The sequence below is a fragment of the Pithys albifrons genome, chromosome 25 (assembly GCF_047495875.1).
Source record: "Pithys albifrons albifrons isolate INPA30051 chromosome 25, PitAlb_v1, whole genome shotgun sequence".
NCBI classification, from domain to species: Eukaryota; Metazoa; Chordata; class Aves; order Passeriformes; family Thamnophilidae; genus Pithys; species Pithys albifrons.
Window position 1 is genome coordinate 5,874,457 of NC_092482.1, and position 25,399 is coordinate 5,899,855.

General features: G+C 58.6%; 2 protein-coding genes across 5 annotated transcripts; one reads left to right on the forward strand and one right to left on the reverse strand.

Annotated features, from left to right (window-relative positions):
• Positions 1 to 866: 866 nt before the first annotated feature.
• On the reverse strand, positions 867 to 13,655 carry DBF4B (DBF4B-CDC7 kinase regulatory subunit). The gene is made up of 11 exons (XM_071577463.1): positions 13,479 to 13,655; positions 10,945 to 11,136; positions 9,631 to 9,681; positions 8,949 to 9,018; positions 8,032 to 8,102; positions 7,267 to 7,303; positions 5,294 to 5,336; positions 4,344 to 4,460; positions 4,032 to 4,158; positions 3,270 to 3,379; positions 867 to 2,724 (listed from the first exon to the last, which is right to left on the reverse strand). Exons 1-11 carry the CDS (start codon positions 13,623 to 13,625, stop codon positions 1,389 to 1,391), a joined length of 2,301 nt encoding a protein of 766 aa, XP_071433564.1. The 5' UTR covers positions 13,626 to 13,655; the 3' UTR covers positions 867 to 1,388.
• A 131-nt stretch (positions 13,656 to 13,786) lies between these two features.
• Positions 13,787 to 25,324, forward strand: CCDC43 (coiled-coil domain containing 43). Of its 4 annotated transcripts, none has more exons than XM_071577468.1 (5): positions 13,790 to 14,185; positions 20,454 to 20,541; positions 22,833 to 22,971; positions 23,585 to 23,643; positions 24,874 to 25,016. In XM_071577468.1, exons 1-5 carry the CDS (start codon positions 13,955 to 13,957, stop codon positions 24,924 to 24,926), a joined length of 570 nt encoding a protein of 189 aa, XP_071433569.1. In that variant the 5' UTR covers positions 13,790 to 13,954; the 3' UTR covers positions 24,927 to 25,016. The 4 variants fall into 4 exon arrangements, with proteins under 4 accessions (XP_071433565.1, XP_071433569.1, XP_071433567.1 ...); XM_071577466.1 differs by having other exon boundaries at positions 13,791 to 14,185; positions 23,585 to 23,621; positions 24,874 to 25,052; XM_071577465.1 differs by having other exon boundaries at positions 13,802 to 14,185; positions 24,891 to 25,324.
• Positions 25,325 to 25,399: the final 75 nt, after the last annotated feature.

The following is a 25,399-nucleotide window of genomic DNA, read 5'->3' on the forward strand; positions in this document are numbered from 1 at the left end:
GCCGAGCAAACCAGGGTCTTGGCTGGTTGGTGTTCCAAGCCCCTCTTTACCACTGTCCCAGGAACTGGGACAGCCAGTGGCCACAGCAGAGCCCTGTGCTGGGCAGGGTTCAGCTGCTGCATGAGCTTTGATCAGCACTTTGTTACCTGTGCAGGGGCTTCAGCAGGGAAAGAACCAGAGTTTGGCTGCTGCACTGGAGAAGGATTTAGCTCAGGAGGAAGTCTTGTGTCTCCGCAGACTCTTGCTCCCTGCAGAACTACCTGATGCCAGTGCTCAGGGCTTCCCTTCCAGCCTTGAGTGAAGGAGGGTTGGTTGTTCCTCACTCAAGGACTGAACATCTCCAAGGACAGACAGACCCTACTCCTCTGGGTGCTGGCCCAGGGCTGTTCCACCCTCCTGGGCAGTGAGCCTTTCCTTTTCCCAACCTGCACATGTGTCCCCAGCTTGGGACACATGGCAACTCAGAAGGGTTGGCTCCACACTTCTTGGAACTGCCCTTCAAGAAGCCACAGGCTGCTTTTAGACACCCCAGAACCTCCTCTTGGCCAGCCCAGCCTTGACCTCCTTTTCCTCACGCCCAGAAGTCAACAGGCTCCTACCAACTGCTCCCCAGTTTCTCCACATCCCTCCTTACTGGGGCCCACCCATGCACTGTGTACAATAGCTTCCCACAGCCTGCTGACCACATTCCTCCAGTAAACCACATGTGGGGTGATGTTCTGTGGTTGGAGACACCACTGCCCCATGTTCAGCCTGGTGCCCACCAACAGACCCCCTCCAGCAAGGCTTCTCTCCATCCAGAAGCTTCACAGAATTTGGCTGTGCTTTGGCCACCAGACATTCTACCCAGTGTAGGATCTCACCTTCCATTTTATTACAAAGTTTAAAAGTTTGCTAAAAAAGTCCAGACAACATAGTGTCAGTTAAAAACATCTGTAAGTACTCAAACACCCAAACCACGTGAAGAGCAGAAAATCTCATGCCTAACATGACTTTCCCATCCCAAGTCTTGGCACCTCTGAGGACTGGCTGAGAGGAAGAACAGGCAGAGAGCACATTCCTGCTGAAGAGGGACTTCCAGAGGGACCACTGTGTCAGCAGCTGTGAGGAGCTGGAGGAAGCTGCTGGCTCTAAACATGTCCAGAAGAGAGGAGGGAAGATTTCAGTCCTGAAGAGAGCCAAGGACAGTGAAGACACTGCATTCCCCTCGATTCCCAACAGGAGAAGGAAGTGTCCAGGCTGCCAGTGGTGTCCACTTCACACTGATGGTCCTCACTCCAGCTCTGGGATGTGCCTCCTAGTCCTGACACAGAGGGTGGCTCAGTAAATCCCTTTCCAGCCCCTTCTCAGCTCCCACCGTGGGTCCAGAGAGCTGCCAGGCAGTGGTTTTAGCTCGTCCAGCTTCCAAAAGATGTCTCAAACAGGGGGAAAGAGGCTGCCCTGGTGTCGGTGCAGCAGGTCCGGCAGTTCCCGTCGCCCCGCACGGCCCAGCCCGGTTCCGGCTCCTGCCTGAGCACGGAGCAGAGCTGGGACTCGTACCCACTGTCCCTCACACTGCCGTGTGTCCTCTGCAGCAGGTCCCTGTCCACGGCCACAGCGCTGCTGCCCCGCACACCCGTCAGCAGCGGCAGCAGCGGCACGTCCCAGTCTGACTCGGAGGAGCTCCCGCTGAAGCCGTGAGCAGCCCGTGTGCTCTGTGCAGGAGGGGGGAGCAGCCCAGGGCACGCTGCCCACGCTCTGCTGTGCCCGGGGAGCTCAGCAGCTCCAGGGGCTGCTTCATCTGCTGCCCTGACACAGAGCGAGCAGCAACATCTGGCCTCAGCCGCGGGCGGTGTGGGAGAGGGCAGGCGGCCAGCGGGACAGCTGCTCCTGCTGCCCACTGTGCCCTCCAGCTCGCTCTCATTCCCGAGGGTGGCACCGTCCCCTCCGAGCTGCTTCCCTTGGGAGCTGGCACTGACAGCGCTGGCTGCAGCAGTGTGGGCAGGACCCACAGCTGCCGGGGATCCCGGCCGGGCTGCAGGGCCCCCGGGGCTCCCACACAGACACACATCCAAACCCGGGCAGCCACAAGGCCTGCAGAGCTCAGTGTGCAGGGGCAGGCTGCCAGCCTCTGTCACACCAGGCAGGCCTGGCTCAGACATGTGCCCTGCACCCTGTGGCCCCAGCCCACCACCCACCGAGTCCATCCGCTCCCTCTGCTCCAGCCTGGGCCTCTTTGCCACCTGGGAGCTGTGGCAGGAGGACAGCTGGCGCTTCCTGGAGGCAGGACGTGCCTCTGGGGGGTGGCCCCCAGACCCAGGCACTTGCTGTTCCTGAGGTTCAGATGAAGGAGCAATTGCCAGTGTGGCAGGAGCGGGTGCTGGACCATGCCCACGGACCAGGTCAGGGGTCAAGCCCAAACCTGCATCCCCCAGCCCAACCTCCTCTGAGGTGCCACGGGCAGCACAGGCCCCTCCTCTGAGCCCTGCTCCCCCAGGCAGCCCCATGGAGCCATGCTCTGACAGCCCCTCTCTTCCTCTGGGATCTCTGCCCCCGTCCCTGGGCAGGCAGGGGGAACACTGCTTGGTCTTCAGGCTGTGATCTGGCTCCACATCCATTACCAGTTCCACAGCACCCTGCTCAGGCTGCTCCTTTTCCTTTCCCAACTCTTTCAGCATCTCCACTCCTCCAGTACGATGTGCTTGAGGCACTAAAGGTTCATCAGCCAGGCAGGACCTCGGCATCCTGAGAAGAACCATCAGTTAATGCTCATCCAGGTATAGCAACACCCTCCCCCAGTGAGCTGAGGCCTCTCCTGCAGCACAGGATGTTTGCAGCCCTTGCTCAGGAGCAGGTGAGGAATTCCAGCCTGGTAGGGCTCAGCAGTGACACTGCTGCTGGCAGGGCAGATGGGCAGCACGAGGGATCTGAGCCTCCTCTCAGCCCAGGGCCTGGGCACAGGGGTGCTCCAGAGCAGTCGGGTTTGTGTCAGACATGGGGACAGAAGAGCTGGGCTCAGCTCACTTTTCTAGTTTAAAAGGCACTAGGACTCCATGAGAAGTTCCCTGAAGCAGAAAACTCATGGAAATGCAGGAACATCTCCCATGACTTGTCTAAGCTTTGCCTGGCAGGTGCCAGGTTGGTCCTGCTGCACTTTCTGCTCCTGCTGCCGTTCCCTGGCACAGGAATGTTCCACAGCAGCAGAGCAACCCAGGCCCCGTTCCCAAGGGTATGCCATGCAGCAACCTGCTGCCTTTGGGCTCCAGGAGTTACCAGATCCCCAGACTCACCTGTGTGGCCACGGCACAAAGCTGTTGGTGAGCTGTGAGATGACACGATCCACAGGGACGTACTGCGAGTCGTCCTGGGCAAAGCGCTGGTGCTGAGGGCTCTGCAGGTGCTGGAAGGTGGCACAGGCCCTTTAGCAACACTTAAACTCTCCCAGGAGGGACATTTGCAGGAACAGGCACTTCCCACAGCCTGACAGACCACAGGGCAAATGGACAGAGCTGCTGTTTGGGAACCGCTGGCCACACTGTGCCCCGTGGCTGCTCCTGTTCCCAGACAGGGACTGAGGAGGCTGTGTCCTTATCCAACAGCAGCCCACAGCCTCCCCCAGCAGCAGGGAAAACACAGACTCCAACACCATTGTCTGCCAATAAAGGCTGGGCTCTGAACGTCACACTATTTTTTGGCACCTTCCAGGAGATAAAAAACTGTTTTTTTACCTTTTAAATCCACCTGTGCCCCATGACTGCCACGGAACAGGCCCCTCATCTTATGGATCAGGTAACAGGATGATCTTTGAGGCTCCCCCAGCCTAAGAGATGAGCATGACATGCTCCAATCTTCAAACCCACTGTGTGCCCAGACCAGGTCAGAGCACAGAAACATCCTGTTCCCACCTACAAAGGGAGATCCTACTGGATACCACAAAGGATACAACAGTTCCTTCTGAAGGACTTCACAGTGCTAATGAGCATTACATGATTAGCAAAAGGCACTGAGTGAGCCCCATAACTTTTGCAAGGAATCCCAGGGGAAACCTTTACCTTCTGCAGCGTCTCGAAGGTCTCTTGGCAGCACTCACAGAAGCCCCTCCTTTTCTTGGGCACAGTGACAGGTGTGGAGCGCGGGCTCTTCCCTCCATCGCTGCGCAGGGCACAGCCCTCTGCCCCCCTGGCAGGGACAGCAGAGGGGTCACCCTCACCTGGCAGCACCAGCTGGGGCTGTGCTGCCCTTGAGCCCAGGACAGGGCTCCTTGTGCCCACATCCAAAAGGCAGGTGGCTCCCAGATCCCAGGAACCAGCAATGAGAGCAGGAGAGTTGGGCTAAAAACTTGCACAGAAGGAGCTACAGCCTACCTGGCTTGGCAGGAATTGGAGAGGCTCTTCAGAGGCTCAAATGGGCTGGACCTTTTGGGAGCCAGGAAGTTCAGGTTGGGAAAGCTTTGGAACTGGTGGTGGAAGGGCCGGAATCGCCTGAAAGCAGCAGGTCAGGACATCAGACTCGTGGCAGTGGTGGCCTGGCTGCAGAGCTGCCCCTCCCACAGAGGGCCTTGAGGTGCCACCTCATTCATGAAGAGATACTGCCCATCGGTTCCCTCTGGCTGTGCCAGAACTCCCATTTTGCACTGGAAGTGTTAAACCCGATTCCCAGTAACAGCCCTGATGGGGCATGTTTGGGGCAGAGTGCAGGTTGGCCTGCTCAGCCAAACCCCACCTTTTCCCCAGGGCACAGCAGTGCAGCATGTCCAGCTACAGCAGCACGGGATGCTTTGGGTTCCCAGGCCACATCTCTTCTCACATTCCATTGCATGCAGCACATAAACCTCTTTGACTCAGAGCTGCCTTAAGTGGTGCCTGCAGGATAATTAATTGGCCCTGTGGACACCGTTAGAGTTACAGAGTTGTCAGAAACACCACAGGATCAGCTCCCCTGTGCCCAGGGTTGTAATCAAGTTACAGGCCCTGACCTTCTGTGCTTCAATCTCCTTCCTCCCTGCACAGGGCTCGAGTGGATTAAGTGACCTGACAAGGATCACACACAGAACCCGAGCAAGGAAGGAAACTGTTGTCAGGTCTCGTTTAACACCTTTTTTCCCCTGACACACGAGCCACCTGGATTGTTTCTCTAAACTCCACCTGCCTCTCTCTAGGAGGGGGTCAGCTTCCCAGTGTGGAACAGGGTCTGCAAGGAAGCCACGCTCTGTCTCGTGGGCAGAACAGTCACTGGGAAGGAAAACAAGTGAAGGATTCTCTCCCTGGGAGACCTCAAGGTTTTAAGGGATGTTATTTAGAAAGTTCTCATTTACCTGCTCTGGTCTTCAACCTTCAGAAAAGGGGGCTTCAATTTTCCTGCCAGAGAGAAAACATGGTGAGAAGTTTTCCTGGCCAAATTCCCTACTCAGTCACTCATTCCCAACAGAACTGGGCTACAGAGCTGAGCTCATCAGAACTACTGGTGAATATCAAGTGATGGCTGAGCACAGCCAAAGCAGCTCTTTGGGTGACCTTCAAGAGCCCTCACCCCAGAGTGTGCAGAGAGGGGACCAAACCCCAAGGCAGCACAACCTTGGGACATTTCTAGCCTCGGGAAAGCAACCAGCCAACCCCTCACATCCTTCATGCCTCCTCAGTCTCAGACACTGGCCCAATCCCAAGCCTTCTGACTTGAGCCCCGAGAACTGTCACATCCTCACCATGACAAGGGAAGAGGTCACAAGAAACAAATTGCAGCAGCAGTTGCACCAGCTCAGAGCTCTGTATCCACCTTCCCTCACCTTTTCCTCCACTCACCCTGATGAAAGAGCCTGGAGTTCAGAACAGCTCAGGCCAGGATTGTGAAATGGAAGCAGCAAGAGCTGCTGGAGACAAACCAAGGCACTGCACAGCCAGGCCTGGCACCAGAATGCTACTCGAGAGCAGCATTTGGCCTTCACTCCGTCCCTGAGGAGGGCAAAATGCAGCTTTGCTTCCTACAGAGGCATAAAATATATGAAGGGAGCAGAAGAGCCTTAGCAGTGCCTTGAAGGAAAAGGTTTTCAGAGCCAGGCTGGAAGGAGAAGCTCCCAGGGCTCTCCTGTCCCCCAGGTACGTTCCACTCACAAGTGATAACATTACACTCACCTTGGAAACCCAAGTACTGATCTGCCTAAGAAACAAACAAGCACCAAGGTGCCCCCACAGGGCATCTGCCTGATGCTGAAACCAAGCCTCTCCTGCCTCCCCCTCCTTGCCTCTGAAGGGCAAGGAGTTTTGTTTTCTCATGATCCTGGCACTCAATGCTATTTTTTCCAAAGATATTTCACCTTCCTTCCCCAGAAAGGCTGAGCCCACCTGTCCTCGCCAGCAGCTCCTTGAGCCTCACCCTCCATTTGCCTCAAATGTGCTGCTACGTCACCCAAGCAGCTATTTCAGGACTGGATCAAGTTTTTCCTGCGTAAATGCTGCCAAATGCTCAGCACTTCTGAGCTCTTGTTTGGGCCCCAGATCCAGCACTTCTGCGAGTGAGGCCGTGTTTAGGCCCCAGATCCAGCTCAGATGGGTGCACAGTGCTGAGCAAACAGCTCCACCCTCACTGTGAGGCCCCAGGCCGGGTTCAGGGTGTGTCACAGCCCAGAGCCTGCAGCACAAGCTGCCTTATCCAACAGCTCCTCGAGCCTTTCCTCAGCACCTTCCCCTCCACCCCAAACTGGGAAATCACCTCCCAAGTGTCACACACACAATCCAGGTCGGAGTCTGCTCCGAGACAGCACCGAGCAGTCTCTCTCCAACGGGCAGAATCAACCAAATCACAGATGAACTGACGTCAGCAGTGCCTATCTCAGCCCCACAATTGGCTCCTGTCTAATTGCAGATGAGGACCTGGTTGTTCCCCCCTCCCTCCCTCCCTCCTCAGTGTTCTCCCTGTGTCTCAGCAGCACAGCTCAGCCCGACAGCAGTGAGTGGGCTGCAGGAACACGCTCTGCTCCGTAGGATGCATTATATTCCTCGAAGCCTCCTCTGAGCTGGAGCAGCAGCACAGAGCTCAGTGCCTCGGCATTCTGGGAGCTGGCAGAAAAGGGTTGATGGGATCTTTGAGAGACTGAAATCAAAGGTCCTCAGCTGTCCTGGGAGGCTGCAGCCAGACTCCAACAAGGAGTTATGGAGCCCATTCAAAGGAAACTGCCTTAAGAGTTGCATATTTTAGGATTGCTAAAGTTTCAGATGGATATCAAATTCTAAATGAGCTTTTCCAAGCAGTTCCACATCTGAGCATAAACAGGAGCACAACTTCCAGGCCTACCTTTGTGAATTTTGGATCCAGAGGCAAGGCATTTCACCTAGAAGAGAAAGGGGCATATTTAGCATGGGAGCAGCACAGGCAGAGCTGCAGTTTCTGATCCCAGAGTAGCAGCAGCCTCACCCACCATGTCAGAGCTCCTGCACCACCACCCACAGCACCTCCCCTCATTCTGTCTCCCAAGTTACCCACGGTTAAACACAACACAGAGGTGCCACTTTGACCTTACATCCCACCTCCCCCCGATCTCTCCAAGGCAATAAAGATCCTTCAGGATGCCAGTGTACCAGTCACATCATCTCCTTATTTTGCTTTGCTTGTGTGCATGGCTGTTGCTTTCCCTATTAAATCATCTTTGTCTCAATCCATGAGTTCTGTCACTTTTTCCTCTCCCAGTTCTCTCCCAAACCCACCGGAGGGGATGAGAGCGACTGTGTGGGGCTAAGGTGCCATCTGGGGTTAGAACATGACATAGCTTAGTCCTTTATGAGCCAAAAATTGCTATTAGCTGTGCTACAGGTGTTGATAGTTATCAACAACTGCCTCATTCTCATCTCGTTTTACCCTCAGCTTTATAAGAAGAAAAATTTTTTTGAATTCTGTCATCTCCCTCACCCAACAGAAGCACCACATTGCCCAGTGCTGGGTGGGATCCAGCACTCAGATCACCCTCCTGACTGGCCCATTGGCACAGGAAGAGCTACAAGGGTTGTTCAGAGCTACCCAGGGACCCTGAGCTCCTGCAGTTGGCTGCAGTGAAGTTGTTACCTCTGTCTTCTGGCAGCATTTCCTCGCTCCTGAGATGGCTCTCAGCAGCTGCTGAGTGTAGGACAACATGTCTGAGCAGTGGGATGTCAAGGAGCCAGAGCTCAGCGAGGGCAGGGAGCTGTTCCCCTCCAGCTACAGCCCCCCATGGCACTGGGAATGCTGGAGCCTGAGGGCCCTGGCAAAGAATTCCACCCCCATCAGGGAACTGGCCCACGATGAAGCCAAGGAAACACTGAGGGTCAGCCCCCTCCCTCCCCTTGCTCTGCAGAGGGCTGGAGGCTCTGCAGGGAGGAGGCACTGGCAGGAGCTCTGCAGCCCCAAGGTGTGGCAGCCCTGATGGACTCTGTGGCTCAGCAGAGCTCAGGGACTGGGCTGGCAGCAGCCACCTCCACCACGCTGCAGACAGGCTGTATGTCACTGTCACCGGACACTCAGGAACCTTTTACTCCACTCTATTATTAGAACCAGAGTTCCACCATGTGCCTTTCCCATCTCCCCCTCCCATCCATCACGGAGACAGGGAGTGCCTTCCAGCACAGGTCCTCCAACACCAGCACTTCCTAATTAAGACCGACCAAACCCTGCCCTTATCATGATCTGGACTTCCAGGTTCATTAGCAAAAATGGTCTTTTTGGAACAAACTGATGCACTGACCAAGCTATAAACATTTTTTAATGTTACAGCTTCAGTACCTCACGATGTTCCCCATGTTTGCTGTTGACAGTGGATGGTCTGCACACAAAATTAATCTGGTGTTGGAGGGCAGAGCCAGCCTCAGCCAGGACGGCATCAGTCCAGCCCGTTGGCCTGCAGCTTCTCCCTTCTGTTCCACACTCCTTACATCACTTCTGCTCCACCTGTCTCAGAAATCCCTGGTTGCCAAGAGCTCCCTCCACCCCCAGGGAAGGAAGGATACCATCCACGTGCAGGATCTGGACTCCCCACAGGCGAGCGTTGGCGAGGATGCTGCTCCCACTGCAGGTGTCCTGTGCAGGGAGAGCAAAGCACAGCTCAGAGCAGCACCACATTGAGCTCAGACTCAGCTTTTTTTCCTGCTGCCCAACTGGCAGAGCACTGTGTAGCTGTTATTGAAATCAGGGCACAGCAGAAAAGGTTTGAACTCATGCTTTATCAATCCCAAATTAACAGCAGCACCTGGGGCGAAGTTTTAATCCCTGCTTGTGCAAGAGCTTCTAAGTGGGCACCAAGATTGGTCTGGTGTGACATCAGGGAAAGGACTGCAGGGAGCATTCTGTCTCAGCTACGAGGTTTTATTTCTTTTTAGGCTAAAAATTGATCTAACAACAGGCCTCGTGTTAACCATTCTCTTGTGCTGAGCACCCAGGTTGCTGGGACAGGCCTCAGAGGCTGGATGTCACCCACCCAGGATGGATGGCACAGCTCCATGAGGAGCAGAGACTGCGGGCATTACACAACATCCTGCAGGCCACAAGCAACTGCTCCGTGCCTCTCCCATGCCAGGATGTGCCCTGTCAGCAGGGCAGGGGCCCTGCAGGAGGGCTGGCACTGGCTCTGCATTGCTCAGCAGTTCTCTGAGCACACCCAGCCCAAGGAGAGCCCAGCCATGTGCTGCTCACCTGGTTCTTCATGGCCTTGTGCAGCAGCTCCTTCCCCCGGCTCAGCAGCGCCTGCAGAGAGGGGACACAGGGCAGGTTATGGCACAGGAGAGCAGGGCAGAGGGAATGACTCCTGGGGACACAGGATTCCTGGGAGCTGGGCCTGGCCAAGGCTTGTTTCATCTTAGAGCCAGTGGGAGTGAGCATTTCCAGGGAGCAGAGCTCTGCTGGCTCTGCACTCACAGCACCAGCCAAGGCTGGGGATCATTGACCAGCACCGAGGGCTCCAGAGCGAGCCAAGAGGAAGCAGTGACTGATGTAGCTTGGAAACTGCTGCTGTGCCATGGAATTGGTCAGGCTAAGTTCATAGAGTCCAACCACTCCCCAGCACCACCAAGGCCACCACTAACCCATGTCCCCAAGTGCCACATTCACACAGCTTTTAAATCCCTCCAGGGATGGGGACTCCACCTGGGCAGCTGTGCCAGGCCTTGACCACCCCTTCAGGGAAGAAATTTTCCCAAATATGCATCCTGAACCTCCCCTGGCACAACTTGAGGCCGTTTCCTCTTGTCCTGTCACCTGCTACCTGGGAGCAGGAACTGTCTTCCTCCTTGCCATACCCTCCTGTCAGGGAGCTGTAGACAGACAAGGTTCCCCCTGATCCTCCTTTTCTTCAGGCATCCCTGCTTCCCTTTCTGGGAACAGTCTGATCTGCAAGCCAGTGGGCTCAGATCAGTTCAGCTCCTTGTAAGACAAGGGACAGTGCTGTGAGCAGGACAGGGACAAGCACAGGGTGAAACCCCTGAGGCCCAGGTTTCCCAGTGCAGGTGGGATTTCCCACATTCCAGGAGGGAGGCTGGATTTTGGCCACAAGCACTGCTGAACAGAAAGGCCAACTCTCACAGGGCAAACAAGATCCAGGGAAACCCCTTCCTGGAGGAGATCCCTTGTGGATCTCCTCCCAGGTTACAGTGGCCGTGCCCTGTGTCTGTGAATCCAGAGCCTGCAATGGTTTTATCTGGGCAACACTTCTGGCTTCTCCAGCCACAGCTCTGCTCATTCCCTTGGGAAGGCAGCCAAGCCCTCCAGTGCCTCTGCCATTCCAGCAGATTTCCTTGATTACAGCCCAAAGCTGTGACAGGCACATCTGAGTGCACAATGATGGCAGGTACAAGGAACATGGGTACAAATAGGAACAGCCAGAGCAGGGATAAAAACCCCACACATTTGCTCAGAGCAGGCCTAACTTCACCTCCCACACTGGTCCCAGGCTGTTCCTTACAGATCCCTTGGCACAAACCCTGAGGTGGCCAAAGCCTTTACAACTCTTACAGTGTCTGGTGGCTTCTGGCGAGGTCTGGGTGGGTTCCCTTTGGAGGCAGCAGGCCCTGAGCTCGTGGGGTTTGTGTCTCCTGAGAGTGGGTTGCTCTGCCTCTCATCCTGAGTCCTGGCTCTGTCCCGTTTGGCCTCTTTGTTGCTGGACACCACACAAGTGACTTCTTTGCTGAGGAAGCTCTCGGTCACCTGCAGGAGACAGAACAAGCAGCTCTGCTCACAGACCCTGCCTCTGCTCTGACTGCACACACAGGGCTGCTGGAAGCACTCAGGTCTGCAGCCATCCCCTCTGCCATTCCTGCCTCCCAGAGGAGATCCTGTGATGCCCAGGGTGCACAGGCCCCAGAGATGCACTGCAGAGCCACCAGAGCCTCCAGATGGCCATGACTGTCCACCAGCCCCTGCTCCTCAAGAAGAGGCTTCAGAAAAAAACAATAGCTGAGAAAAAGGCCCTGGACATCATGGTCAGAGTGGAGGAGCTCTGCCCTCAGGAGAAAGGGAACAGCTGGCTGAGCAGCTCCACACAGGACAGGGCAGGAGGGAACCAGAGAGATGCAACAAATCCACACACCTTTGCACAGGAGCTACCAGTGCAGGGAAGGGCTGGAAGCCCAGGAGTTGGGACACCACTGGCATCACAGACTGGGGTTCTCAGAGGCTGAGCAGAAAACACTAACACACAGCTAAAGGTCCTCAGGAGGACACTGATCTGGGCAGCCCAAAATCACAGCAGCTGGGTCTGCTCCATTACAAATCCCTGTGGGCCAAGATCCTGACCCATCCATGGGAATGTCACAAGGGCCACTGGAGGCTGTCCTGCAACAGTGACCCACGTTACAGGACAACAGTGGGGCTCCAAGCACAGAACAGAGAGAATCACAACCCCCATCCAAACACCACTCCAGGGTGTCACCCCCAGGTGAAGCTCAAGGTGCCACATGCAAATCCAAGGCCACAGGATGGCCTGAACACCACACAGGACTGGGCTGGGGTGGTGCTACCAAAGAGCTGCTGCACAGACAGTGGCTGTGCTGGAGTTCAGCACCTTCACAGGAGTGAGAGGAATGAGAACTCCACTCCCTGTGGACCTCATTTCAGAGAGGGAGGTGACCCAGGACAGTGTTTGATGGGAAGCAAAAAAGTAAAGAAAGGATTAAATTATTTCCAAGTCCAGCTACAGAGAGAAGGAACTGACTGCTGGTTCTAAGCACAACTAGACAAGAGATGCTGTGGGCAGAGTGTCCCTGAGCGTGGATGGCACAGCCTGGGGAGGGCAGAGACAAACCAACTGAACCATTTAAGTGTTGGGTGACATGAGATGATCAGCTCAGAGAGGTTAAAGAGCTTGAAAACAACCAGCAACAACTACCAGGACCAAACTGTGCAAGAGTCCCAAGGAAACTAAAAGCTGAACCTGGTGAGCAACCAGGTACAACCCTCCTGCTCAGCTCCAGCTCAGGGACTGAGGTGATGCTGCTTTTGAAAGGCCCTGAGAGAGGATATAAGGAATTGGTGAGGAGTATCAGCAGCAAGGAAGCCTGGAGGCCAAGGAGGGTGTCACACAGACCCACCCAAACAACAGCTCCCCAGGGAAAGGGGTCCAGATGGCTGTTCTGGGAAAACCAGGAGGAAAGCACACAGCTCCATGACAGGAGCCTTGGCTGGAATTTCCCTGCTTTACCCTATGTTGAATTCCATTTGGAAATTGTAGAACTTCCTTAAGAAAATTAAGCTGCCACAGGATGCTGTGAGCAACAAGGGGGAACCAGGCACCAGGTTACACCACCTGGAAGGTGCTCTGCATGGCCAGGAAACAAGTTATAACTAACTGGGAGATGCTGCCGTGGTGTCACCACTCCCCAGATGGGGAGAGAAACAGGGATTGGGGAGAGAAACAGGGACTGGGGAGAGAAACAGGGATTGGGGAGAGAAACAGGGACTGGGGAGAGAAACAGGGATTGGGGAGAGAAACAGGGATTGGGGAGAGAAACAGGGATTGGGGAGAGAAACAGGGATTGGGGGGACGACAACAAAGTACCTCCGGAAAAAGCGAGAAAATCAGGAAAACTTGAAACAAGAGCCGAGAGAGACTCGGAGCGAGCAGGGTGGGGAGGCCAAAGCAGCCCCGGGCACTCGGATCACTGCGGAGGTCCCGGAGCGGAGCCCCCCGGCCCCATTGCCCCCCTTCCCCCCCGAGCCCCACTGCCCCCCCGGCCCCATTGCCCCCCACCCCGAGCCCCACTGCCCCCCCGAGCCCCACTGCCCCCCTGGCCCCATTGCCCCCCACCCCGAGCCCCACTGCCCCCCCGAGCCCCACTGCCCCCCCGGCCCCATTGCCCCCCCCCCGAGCCCCACTGCCCCCCCGAGCCCCACTGCCCCCCCCAGCCCCACTGCCCCCCACCCCGAGCCCCACTGCCCCCCCCGGCCCCCAGCCCCGGCCCTCCCACCTTGCTCAGCCCACCCCCGAACGGGGGCCTCCCGCTGCGCTCCCGCAGCCCCGGGCCCGCTGTCCCCTCACTGTCCCCGCTCACCCCCCCGAGCCGCTCGATGGCCTGGGCCAGCCCGCGGGCGCTCCGGCCGCTCGGCAGGTCGAGGTAGAAGGACTGTCCGCGGAGGGGCCGGGCTGTGCCGGGGCCGATGCCGATGCCGGTGCCGGTGCCGGTGCCCGTGCCCGCCATGGCGCCGCTCACTCAGGGCCGTGTGCGGGGTCGGTCCCGCCGCTCGCCCCGTTCAAACTCGCCCGCCCCGCCCCGCACGGCGCCCGCGCAGCCGCTGCCCGCGGGGAGGAGGAGCTGCGGGTGGGCTCCGGGGGCTCTGAGGGGCTTTGGGGGCTCTGAGGGGCTTTAGGGGCTCTGGGAGCACAGCGGGGGCTCTCGGGGCACACCGGGCCGCCCCTCGGTCCCGCCGATCCTGCCCGGCCCACACTGATCCCGCTCCCGCCGCCGCCACAAGTTTGTCCCCCCGCGGCCGCCGTCCCCGCCCCGCCTTCCCCCTGCGGAGGCCCAAGATGGCGGCGCCCGGCGGGGCGGCCGCGGCCGCGATCCCGGTCCCGGCCCCGATCCAGGCCCAGATCCCGACCCCGACCCCGGCGCCGTTCCCCGCCTGGCTCGCGGCGCGGCTGGACGCGCTGGGGCTGGACCGCGCCGTGTACGGCACCTACATCGAGGGACTGCTGCGGGAGGAGGAGAGCGACGAGGAGCGGCTGGAGGCGCTGCGGGCCGTGCTCGCCGCCTGCCTGGTGAGGGCCGGGGGGCTCCGTGGGGTCCGGCCGGAGGGGCCGGGTGGGACCAGCGGGGCCGTGCCCCGAGCACTGGGGAGGGTCAGCTCCTCCTTGGGGAGCACAACACCCCTGCCGCCTGGATCACCTCCCGGGGTGCATTATAATCCTCTTCCCGAGGAGGATCTTCCCCTTCCCGGGGTGCACAACCCCCTTCCCGCCTGGATTACCCCCTTCCCGCCTGGATTACCCCCTTCCCGCCTGGATTACCCCCTTCCCGCCTGGATTACCCCCTTCCCGCCTGGATTACCCCCTTCTCGGAGCGGGACACGCCTGCACGGGCCGTTCTGCCCCTCCCGTGGCACTCTGTGGGTTGTAGGGGTGTTACTGGGTGTCCGTGTCGGGTCGGGCGGGGCTGTGCCGTGGGGGGCTGTGCCGTGGGGGGGCTGTGCCTGGGGCTGTGCCATGGAATGGGCTGTGCCATGGACGGGGCTGTGCCATGAACGGGGCTGTGCCACGGGGGGCTGTGCCGTGGGGGGACTGTGCCATGGGTGGGCTGTGCCTGGGGCTGTGCCATGGAATGGGCTGTGCCATGGATGGGGCTGTGCCATGGGGGGCTGTGCCATGGGGGCTGTGCCATGGGGGGGCTGTGCCTGGGGCTGTGCCATGGATTGGGCTGTGCCGTGGATGGGGCTGTGCCATGGGGGGGCTGTGCCATGGGGGGGCTGTGCCACGGGGGGCTGTGCCATGGGGGGGCTGTGCCACGGGGGGCTGTGCCATGGATGGGGCTGTGCCATGGATGGGGCTGTGCCATGGGGGGGCTGTGCCTGGGGCTGTGCCATGGATGGGGCTGTGCCATGGATGGGGCTGTGCCATGGATGGGGCTGTGTCTGGGGCTGTGCCATGGATTGGGCTGTGCCATGGATGGGGCTGTGCCATGGATGGGGCTGTGCCATGGGGGGCTGTGCCATGGGGGGGCTGTGCCTGGGGCTGTGCCATGGATGGGGCTGTGCCATGGATGGGGCTGTGCCTGGGGCTGTGCCATGGATTGGGCTGTGCCATGGATTGGGCTGTGCCATGGGGGGCTGTGCCATGGGGGGCTGTGCCGTGGGGGGCTGTGCCGTGGGGGGCTGTGCCATGGGGGGGCTGTGCCTGGGGCTGTGCCATGGATGGGGCTGTGCCATGGATGGGGCTGTGCCTGGGGCTGTGCCATGGATTGGGCTGTGCCATGGATTGGGCTGTGCCATGGACGGGGCTGTGCCATGGATGGGGCTGTGCCATGGATGGGGCTGTGCCATGGGGGGCTGTGCCGTGGATGGGGCTGTGCCTGGGGTTGTGCCACGGGGGGCTGTGCCACGGGGGGCTGTGCCTGGGGCTGTGCCATGGATGGGGCTGTGCCACGGGGGGCTGTGCCTGGGGCTGTGCCACGGGGGGCTGTGCCATGGATGGGGCTGTGCCACGGGGGGCTGTGCCTGGGGCTGTGCCTGGCGCTGTGCCTGGCGCTGCTCGGGGCGGGCACAGCGATCCGCTGCCCTCTGTTCCCCGGGTTGTGCCACGCTGAGGGCTGGGAGGTGACTTCAAGGACAGTCCCCTGGCCGGGCTGGCGGGGGCGGCGCTGGGCGGTCCCGTGGCTCGTGTTCCTGCCAGGGGTCGGATCTGGCTGGGCTGGGACAGGCAGCGACAGCCGCGGGCTCACCCAGGGCTCGGCTCTGCCCCTGCCACATTCGTGGGGCAGAGCCAGGAGGCTCAGGAGGGGATTTCTCTTCCGTTGATTTTACAGTGTCTGTGTCTCGAGGTGTTCAGTGTGACATGTTAATCAGTGAGTGCTGCTGCTGCTGGTGACTGTTGGTTTCCTCCCAGATTATCAGTGTCGGAGCACAAAACCCTAAAAGGGGGGTTAAAATGAGGGGTTTGCTGTCACAGGTCGCTGTGCCACATCATTCCCTCTGCTCCCTGACTGCCACTGCAGGTGGGTTTTCCAGAGGTCAGAGCTCCTTCCCTGCCTTTGCCATCCCCTCCTGGGGCACCAGCAGGGAGGGCCCTCCCACAGCTGGAACTGTGGCTGAGCCCAGAAACAGCAGCAGAAGCAAAAAGTGCATCCTGCTGGTCTGGGGATGGAGCAGCTTTGGAAGGTGCTGCTCCAGAGTAGCCAAGGTTAATTAACTTCCCCTTAATTACCGGATTTGCTTCATTGCATCACCCCAGACAGAGCCCGTGTCCAGCCCTTGCCAGGCCTGGCTGAGCTGAGATTGCCCTTTCTGATGTTCAGGGTTTGTGCTGTTACCCCTTTTCCTCCTCAGCCCTGAGTTCCCTTCTCTGCTGTGTGGTTTGAGCTCTGCTCTGGGCTCTGTGTCCACCCAGTGCAGGGCTGGCTGTCCCTGTGCCTGTCCCTGTGCCTGTCCCTGCCCCTGTCCCTGCCCCTGTCCCTGCCCCTGTCCCTGCCCCTGCCCCTGTCCCTGCCCCTGTCCCTGCCCCTGTCCCTGTCCCTGTCCCTGTCCCTGCCCCTGTCCCAGTCCCTGTCCCAGTCCCTGCCCCTGTCCCAGTCCCTGTCCCAGTCCCTGCCCCTGTGCCTGCCCCTGTGCCTGCCCCTGTCCCTGCCCCTGTCCCTGTCCCTGTCCCTGTCCCTGTGCCTGCCCCTGTGCCTGCCCCTGTCCCTGCCCCTGTCCCTGCCCCTGTCCCTGCCCCTGTCCCTGCGCCTGCCCCTGTCCCTGCGCCTGTCCCTGTGCCTGTCCCTGCGCCTGCCCCTGTCCCTGCCCCTGCCCCTGTCCCTGCCCCTGTCCCTGCCCCTGTCCCTGCCCCTGCCCCTGCCCCTGTCCCTGCCCCTGTCCCTGTCCCTGTCCCTGTCCCTGCCCCTGTGCCTGCCCCTGTGCCTGCCCCTGTGCCTGTCCCTGTGCCTGCCCCTGTGCCTGCCCCTGTGCCTGCGCCTGTGCCTGTCCCTGTGCCTGCCCCTGTCCCTGCCCCTGTCCCTGCCCCTGCCCCTGCCCCTGCCCCTGTCCCTGCCCCTGTCCCTGTCCCTGCCCCTGTCCCTGTCCCTGCCCCTGCCCCTGTGCCTGCCCCTGTCCCTGTCCCTGTCCCTGTCCCTGTCCCCTGCCCCTGTCCCCTGCCCCTGCCCCCGTCCCTGCCCCTGCCCCCGTCCCTGCCCCTGCCCCCGTGCCTGCCCCTGCCCCTGTCCCTGTGCCTGCCCCTGTCCCCTGCCCCTGTCCCCTGCCCCTGTCCCCTGCCCCTGTCCCCTGCCCCTGCCCCTGCCCCTGCCCCTGTCCCTGCCCCTGTCCCTGCCCCTGTCCCTGCCCCTGTGCCTGCGCCTGTGCCTGCGCCTGTGCCTGCCCCTGTCCCTGTCCCTGTCCCTGTCCCTGTCCCTGTCCCTGTGCCTGTCCCTGCCCCTGTGCCTGCGCCTGTCCCTGTCCCTGTCCCTGTGCCTGTCCCTGCCCCTGTCCCTGCGCCTGTCCCTGCCCCTGTCCCTGCCCCTGTCCCTGCCCCTGTGCCTGTGCCTGTGCCTGCCCCTGTCCCTGTCCCTGTCCCTGCGCCTGCCCCTGTCCCTGCGCCTGCCCCTGTCCCTGTGCCTGCCCCTGTCCCTGTCCCTGTCCCTGTCCCTGTCCCTGTCCCTGCCCCTGTCCCTGTCCCTGCCCCTGCCCCAGTCCCAGTCCCTGTGCCTGTCCCTGTCCCTGTCCCTGCCCCTGTCCCTGTCCCTGCCCCTGTCCCAGTCCCAGTCCCTGTGCCTGTCCCTGTCCCTGTCCATGCCCCCGTCCCCGTCCCTGTCCCTGTCCCTGCCCCAGTGCCTGTCCCAGTCCCTGTCCCACTGCAGCCTCTTCCTTCCTTTGCAGTTTCCAGCTCACTTTGATTTTTCTGCAATTCCTGTAAAAAAAAATCTTTTTTTAATTACTCTTTTTAGTATGTTCTTTTTCTTTTTTTTAATTTAAAGATTCTGTGCTTATTTCTTTATTGACTTGTGAAAACAATCTTTTAGTTGGTGAATTGGGGCCTTTCTTGCCAAGTCTTTTCTCTTAGATCTGGACCCAAATTCCAGGTGATTTTTTTTGTTACACATGTTTGTTTTTCACAACCCTTCTCAAAGTAAAGCTCAGGTGACATCTGGACTCATGTCTGTGGTTCCTCAGTCCTGGACATGCCTTGCACTAGTTCATGAGTTTATTCAAGTATCACCATTTCTAATCAAGAAATTGAAAACTGAGTTCTGTTTCTGTCTCTAAACCACACAGAGCTCAGCTCAGTTGTATTTTCCATGGTTAATTTTTCTCTGCATCTGCTGAATTCCACCCCAGCCCTGTTTGTGCTGGTCACTGCTGTGTTGTTGCTCATCTTCTGTCCTCCCTTTCCCTTCCCAGTTGCTGCCATTCCTGTGTCTTGGCAATCCCTTCTCTGATTTCCTTCCTCCTGCCTGCTGAAACCAGGGGCCCAGGGAATGTGTCTCTCCCAGCTTTCTCTCTGGGCTTAACATAAATTTCCTTACCATTTTGCCAGCCCTGATTGCTGTGGGAGTTCCTGCACTCAGGGGAGCCCAGCCATGCACAGGATCCTTCAACCAGGATGTTCCTGGCATTGAAAAGCCTTCATGTCTCAGAATCAGAGAATTGTGGAATGGTTTGGGTTGGAGGGGACCTTAAAGCCCAACCCCTGCCATGGGGTTGCTCCCCAGCCCAGGTGGCTCCAAGCCCTGTCCTGCCTGGGCTGGGGCACTCCCAGTGCTGGGGCAGCCACAGCCTGTCCTGTCCTGTCCTGTCCTGTCCTGTCCTGTCCTGTCCTGTCCTGTCTCTGTGCAGGTGGGCTGGGCTGGCTGGCCTGGCTGGGCTGGACTGGGCTGGGCTGGACTGGAGTGGGCTGGCCTGGCTGGGCTGGACTGGCCTGGCTGGGCTGGGCTGACTGGGCTGGCTGGGCTGGGCTGGGCTGGACTGGCCTGGCTGGGCTGGGCTGACTGGGCTGGCTGGGCTGGGCTGGGCTGGACTGGCCTGGCTGGGTTGGGCTGGCTGGGCTGGACTGGGCTGGACTGGCCTGGCTGGGCTGGCCTGGCTGGGCTGGGCTGGGCTGGGCTGGGCTGGGCTGGACTGGCCTGGCTGGGCTGGGCTGGGCTGGGCTGGGCTGGGCTGGACTGGGCTGACTGACCTGGCTGGGCTGGGCTGGGCTGGGCTGGACTGGACTGGGCTGGGCTGGACTGGACTGGGCTGGCTGGGCTGGGCTGGCTGGACTGGACTGGGCTGGGCTGACTGGGCTGGGCTGGGCTGACTGGACTGGACTGGGCTGACTGGGCTGGGCTGGGCTGGGGTGACTGGACTGGCCTGGCTGGACTGGACTGGACTGGACTGGGCTGGGCTGGGCTGGGCTGGCCTGGCCTGGCCTGGCCTGGCCTGGCCTGGCCGGGCTGGGCTGGGCTGGAGTGGAGGTGTTTGCAGTGGCTGTCCTGGAACTGAGGGTGCTCTTTTAGGCACCTGCTGCACAAGCTCTCAGGGTGAGGGTTGTGAACTGGTGCCCTTTTGGTGGGTCTTGGCAGTGTCAGTTCCTGCCCAGCTGGCCGGGAGAGGTGGAGCTCTGGGCCCTGCACACCCACAGGAGGAATTCTTTTCTAGGCAGGGTTCAGGCCTCTCAGAGCTTTTGGCACAGGCAGGGACCGGGGTTTGCCTGGGCAGGGGTTGGTGGCAGGGTAAGGGGCTGAGAAGCTGCTGGGAGCTTCCCCAAGGCCAGTCAGCTGTGAGACCCCCAGTGCCTCTGGATAACAGGGGGAGAACCACCTGTGGGTGCCTCCCCTGGCACCTCTGGGTCATGTTTGGTGCTCCAGGCAGGTCAGGGGGGGCAGGATGTCCCTGCTGGTGGGAGGAGATGGTCTGGCAGTTCCACCACGGCCGTTTCAGCTCCAGGCTGGCCCTGACCAGATGTGAGATTTACCCAGTGCCGTTTGTTTCCCTCAGTGAGCCTGGAGTGGAGGTGGCAGTGAGTCACCTTCCTATGGCCTTGCTCAGAGAGGATTCTGGGCAGTAGATTTTGGGAGCAAAGATCCCAAGTTGCCTCGTTGGTGTGGCACCAGCACAGCCACCGTGGTGGAACCCACAGGTGTTAGAGCTGCTCACGTGCCGAGGGGCTGGGTCATGGTGTGATTGTGTCATCCCAGGGTAACCAGAGTCCTGTGTGTTTAATGAGCAGATCTGGGGTGAAAAGCTGTGTTCTGAGGTTACTGCTGGGGGTTCAGAGTCTTTGCAGCTGGGACTTGTCCTGTCTGATCTGTGCTTGTGTGAAGCAGCCAACTCTGCTCCAGGACTGAGGAGTCTCTTTTCCCTTTCAGGAAGAAGATCTCCTGAGTGATGTGTGCAGGGAGGTCGTGGAGAGGTGGTCTGACTCTCAGGTCGTTGATGCCAAAGAGGAGAAAGAAGGTGCTGTGGTGCCTCATTCCTGAGGGTGGGAGTGACCTGCAGGGCCTCAGCACAATGAGAATGGTGTTTGTCCTGGTGGGAGTCAAACAGTGCTGCCCATGTGTGAGCAGGTCTGACCTGCCCCTCATTCCAGCACTGCTCAGTTCCTGTTTCATCCTGAGATACAGAATGGGCAGGAGCAGTTCCACTTGGGCTGCCTCTGCTGCTCTTTGGGTTCATCATCTCACAGGGGAAAAGCTCCTTTTTGTTTATTTTTTCCTTTTTTGTACTGTGGGATCTTTTTTTCTGTTGGGGCTTGGAATGACACAGTCATTGAGTTCCAGCCTGAACCATTCTGGGAATTTTCAGGACCCTTTCCCAGCTCTCCCGGGGCTGTCTGTGCTCACACTGTGGCTGCACTCTGGGAGGTGCAGCCATTCTGTGAGCAAACCCCTGTGCTGTTCAGTTCCTGCCACTCTGGAAAGCAGCTGGGCTGGGCTGTCCCTGCTGCTCACCCAGAAAGCATCCTAATTTCCTCTTAGAACATTGTCTCCTAAAATTCCCTTTTTTTCCATAAGTGCTTGTTGGAGGAAGCTTTGTGAGGTGCTGAGCTGTCACTGCTGCTCCCCCAGCTGTGTGTGCAGCCTCCATGTTCCTGTGGCCCCTGAATCCATCCTTGTCCTCTCTGGGAGCCAAAGCCTCGTCCTGTCCCCGTTCCCAGGGGTTTGTGCTGGTCCCTGAGCAGCTGGAAGGGTTTGCTGGCTCAGGCACACGGGGCAGTGACCCCCTGTCACAGGGGAGTGACATTCCAGCGCCAGGACCTGACAGGAGCCCGGGACAACAGACTGGCCCTTGGGGCTAAATCCTGCTTTTTGTTTGCTTTGCATTTCCCTGTTCTGGTTGCAGACAGCTCATTGTCAGTGCCCAGTGTCACCCAGGGGTGGCTCTGGCAGCAGGACCAGCCCCAGCATTCCCCTCCCTCTGACCCCTGGCACGAACACGGCGGCTCCACCACGCACCAGCTCAGTGGCTTTCCCCAAAAATTCCCAGCCTGACCTTGCCTGTGGCAGGGGACAGGGAGAAGTGATGCTGTTCCACACATTAAATAAAAGAAATTCCTCCTGGGGCCAAGTGGCTGGCACTGCTGGAGCTGCTGCTGGGCTCCTCCTCTCCTGCCAGTGCTCACCCACAGGGGTTTTCCTTGTCACTAAAGGGCAGCACAAGTGTCTGGGTTCATGGAATTCAAGGATTGCATTATTTCACTGGGGTTCCATAAAAAGGATAAATCCCCACTGAAGTCTGTATTCCACTCAGAATAACAGAACCCTGAGGAGAAGTGATTGACAGACTGAAAAATAACTTGGTGTCAAAACTCAGATGTCATTTGGGGAATGGGCAGCAGAGTTTCAGTGTTGAAGGTAAATCAGCTGTTGGTGTCTCTTGGGTGGGAAAAGAGGGAGAGCATGGAACTGATCCCTCACTTTGGGTTTCCAGTTTTCTTTGATGGGGTTTTAAGTATATACTTAAATAAACTTATTAAGCTGCTTTGAGGCAGGAGAGAACGTGATTTGGAGTCAAATGGATTTTCATTAGGCAGAGCCCGAGCGATTCCAGTTTCACTGTGAAACTTCCCTTGCTCCAGGAAAAACAATGTCTGCTCCAGGAATAACAGAGTTTGCTGCTGGCTGGGCACAGCACAGGGAATCCCCCCTCGCCAGGAGAAGCCACTGTTACGTCCCTGTGTCCCCCCTCTGTCCCTGTGTCCCCCCTCTGTCCCTGTGTCCCCCCTCTGTCCCTGTGTCACCCCTCTGTCCCTGTGTCCCCCCTCTGTCCCTGTGTCACCCCTCTGTCCCTGTGTCCCCCCTCTGTCCCTGTGTCCCCCCTCTGTCCCTGTGTCCCCCCCCCGTCCCTGTGTCCCCCCCCGTCCCTGTGTCCCCCCCCGTCCCTGTGTCCCCCCCCCGTCCCTGTGTCCCCCCTCTGTCCCTGTGTCCCCCCTCTGTCCCTGTGTCACCCCTCTGTCCCTGTGTCACCCCCACGTCCCTGTGTCACCCCCACGTCCCTGTGTCACCCCCACGTCCCTGTGTCACCCCTCTGTCCCTGTGTCCCCCCCACGCTGGCCCAAGCCACTCGCGTCGTGGCTCCCAAGCAGGTCCAGCTCTCCCAGATCACAGCTGGAATTCCCCCAAGCAGCTCCTCGGGAGAAGCTCTGGGAGGAGGGGGGTGGTTGGGTGTGTGCCCAGGGCAGTGTCCCTGCAGAGGGAGGGGCTGAGTGGCACTGGGGCACGGCTGACACTGTCACTCTCTCCTGCCAGATGAGGTGCAGGCCATTGCCAGCATGATGGAGAAGCAGGCCAGGATCGTGGTGAAGCCCAAGGAGGTCTCCTCCCAGGAGGAGCAGCAGAGGAAGGCAGCGCTGCTGGCCCAGTACGCCAACGTGACCGACGAGGAGGAATATCCTTGCCCTGTGCCAGCTGAGACTTTGGGCTCTGGGGGACAATGGCAGTTCTAAACCTCCTGAACAGCAACACTTTCCCAGCTTTGCAGGGTCTGGTGGGGAGCACTGGGGAAACTTTGCAGTCTTCCTCCTCCACAATAAAATAACTTCCATGGACAAAGCATGGAAGCTCCCAGGCTGTGGATGCCACGAGCAGATGTACCTCAGAGGGTGTTTCTCCCACCAACACGTGGCTGTGAAAGTTTGCCCAGCCCAGGTGTGGAAGGAGAGCCATGAGTGACTCCTGTCCCTCTGTGAGATGGTGCTGAGTTTATCTCTTGTTTTTTGAGGAGAAATCTGCTGAAATAATCCTTTACAGAGGGTGTGTGGGGTGGGAGTGTTTGGAGGTAACTCTTGGTGGTGCTGAGGAAGGAGCAGAGGGAACCAGAGGAGTTGTACCTGGCCCTGGAGCAGCAGGACTGAGGGTGGGGGCTGTCTCTTCCTGCTCTGTGTGCGAGTTCAGCTGCTCCCTCCTGGCTTGATAAAGTCACATGAGGTATTTTGAGTGAAGTGTGACTGTGGACAGGCACAAGTTCATCACTGGTGTCCATGTTTCCTTAATTCTCTCACCGGTGGGGATGAACAGGATGGATCGACTGGGACAGCAGTAAATATTGGATCTGAAAAATGTATCCTTTGGCCTTCCGGTGTCTGGGGCTGTTTGGCAGGCAGAAATTCCCAGCCTTCCTTCCCTGCTGCCTCATGTCCCTGTTCCTTTAGGGCCACCTTTTCAGCTTGGGGATTGGTTTTTCTCTCCATGTACCCTGACCTTGCAGTGACAGTGACAATGCCCTGTGCCCAGCACTCACACCAACTGTTCTCCTTCCTCTCCTCTGTTCCTTCCTTCCCTCTTCCACCTCCCCTCAGCTTCACAGAACACACTTACTGACAAGGACAATGCTCCCAGCACATCAGGGTGGTGTTAACTGGTGTCCAGAGAGAGAAATCACGTCAGGAATGAGGCTCCTCAGGCTGTGGTGCAGCTGAGGGTGGGCAGGACCAAGGGTCTCTTGTGATTTGGGACAGACCTTGAGCTCCCAGCTGGCAAGTTTAAGATGGAAGCAGGTTTTGTCACATAATTAAATACATAAATTATTCTTGTCCATGTTAGGGACACGTATCTACCTGTCTGCACATCATACAGGTATGCACATGTATGTGTATGTTAGAACATGTCACAGCTGCAGAGTCCACTCCAGGGGCTGTACCCTGGGTGTTTCTTCCCCTCAGGTTTGTAGAGGTTTGATGCACTTTTTTACACATCAGTCTTAAGAACCTGGAGGCAACTTCATGTTTCTGGGGAAAAAATCATAAAATCATTCAGGATGGGAAAACCCTCTGAGATCATCAAGTCCAACCATCCCCCAGCACTGCCAAGGCCACCACTGACCCCTGTCCCCAAGTACCTCTTTCAAATGGTCTTTAAACCCCTCCAGGGATGGAACTCCACCCCTGCCCTGGGCAGCTGTGCCAGAGCTGGACAACCCATTTCATGAAGTAATTCTCCCAATATCCCCCCTGCCCTGGCCCAGCCTGAGGCCGTGCCCTCTTCTCCTGTCCCTGTTCCTGGGGCACAGCCCGACCTCCCCCCCCAGCTCCCCACTCCTGGCAGGGATTGCAGAGCCAGAAGGTGCCCCCTGAGCCTCCTTTTCTCCAGCTGAGCCCCCCCAGCTCCCTCAGCCCCTTCCTTCTCACAGAGCATGCATTTACTCTGACTCTTCTGTCTGGAAAATCAGAGATTCCTTTTCTTTTCCCCAGTTCCTCACCTGCCTGGTGAGGAAGCAGAGGTGGGAGTTGGGGGGTGAGGGGAGGTGGAACAAACCCCTCCCCGTGTGCTCCAGGCTGTGACTCGCTGTCAGCCCTTACAGCCCCCCAGCGCTGTTCCGGAACACCAACGTGGAGGACGTGCTGAACGCCAGGAAGCTGGAGCGGGAGCTGCTGCGGGATGAGTTCCAGAGGAAGAAGGAGCAGGATAAGCTGCAGCGGGAGAAGGACAAGCTGGCCAAGCAGGAGCGGAAGGAGAAGGAGAAGAAGCGCACACAGAAGGGCGAGCGGAAGCGGTAGCTGCTGATTCCCAGTTGGACTCTCAAGGCATAAAGTTACTTCTGAATCCGGTGTGTGTTTTAAAAGCAGCAGGAATTCTGGGCACGTGGCTGGGAGTGGTTCTTGGGAAGTGTTTCCCTTTTTTTTTTTGTTTGTTACATAGAAGAGAAACTGAGCAGCTCCGGGACTGGTGTGCCCGTGCCTGTGGTGTCAGTGTTGCAGTCAGTGCTCGTGGCTGGTGTCTGTACCAAAGAAGGGTGAAGTGATTATGTCTGTCTTGTTCAGTTGATGGATTTTTCTTTCTGACTGCCCGGGAGCAGAGCACGGGGGAGGAGTTTGGTA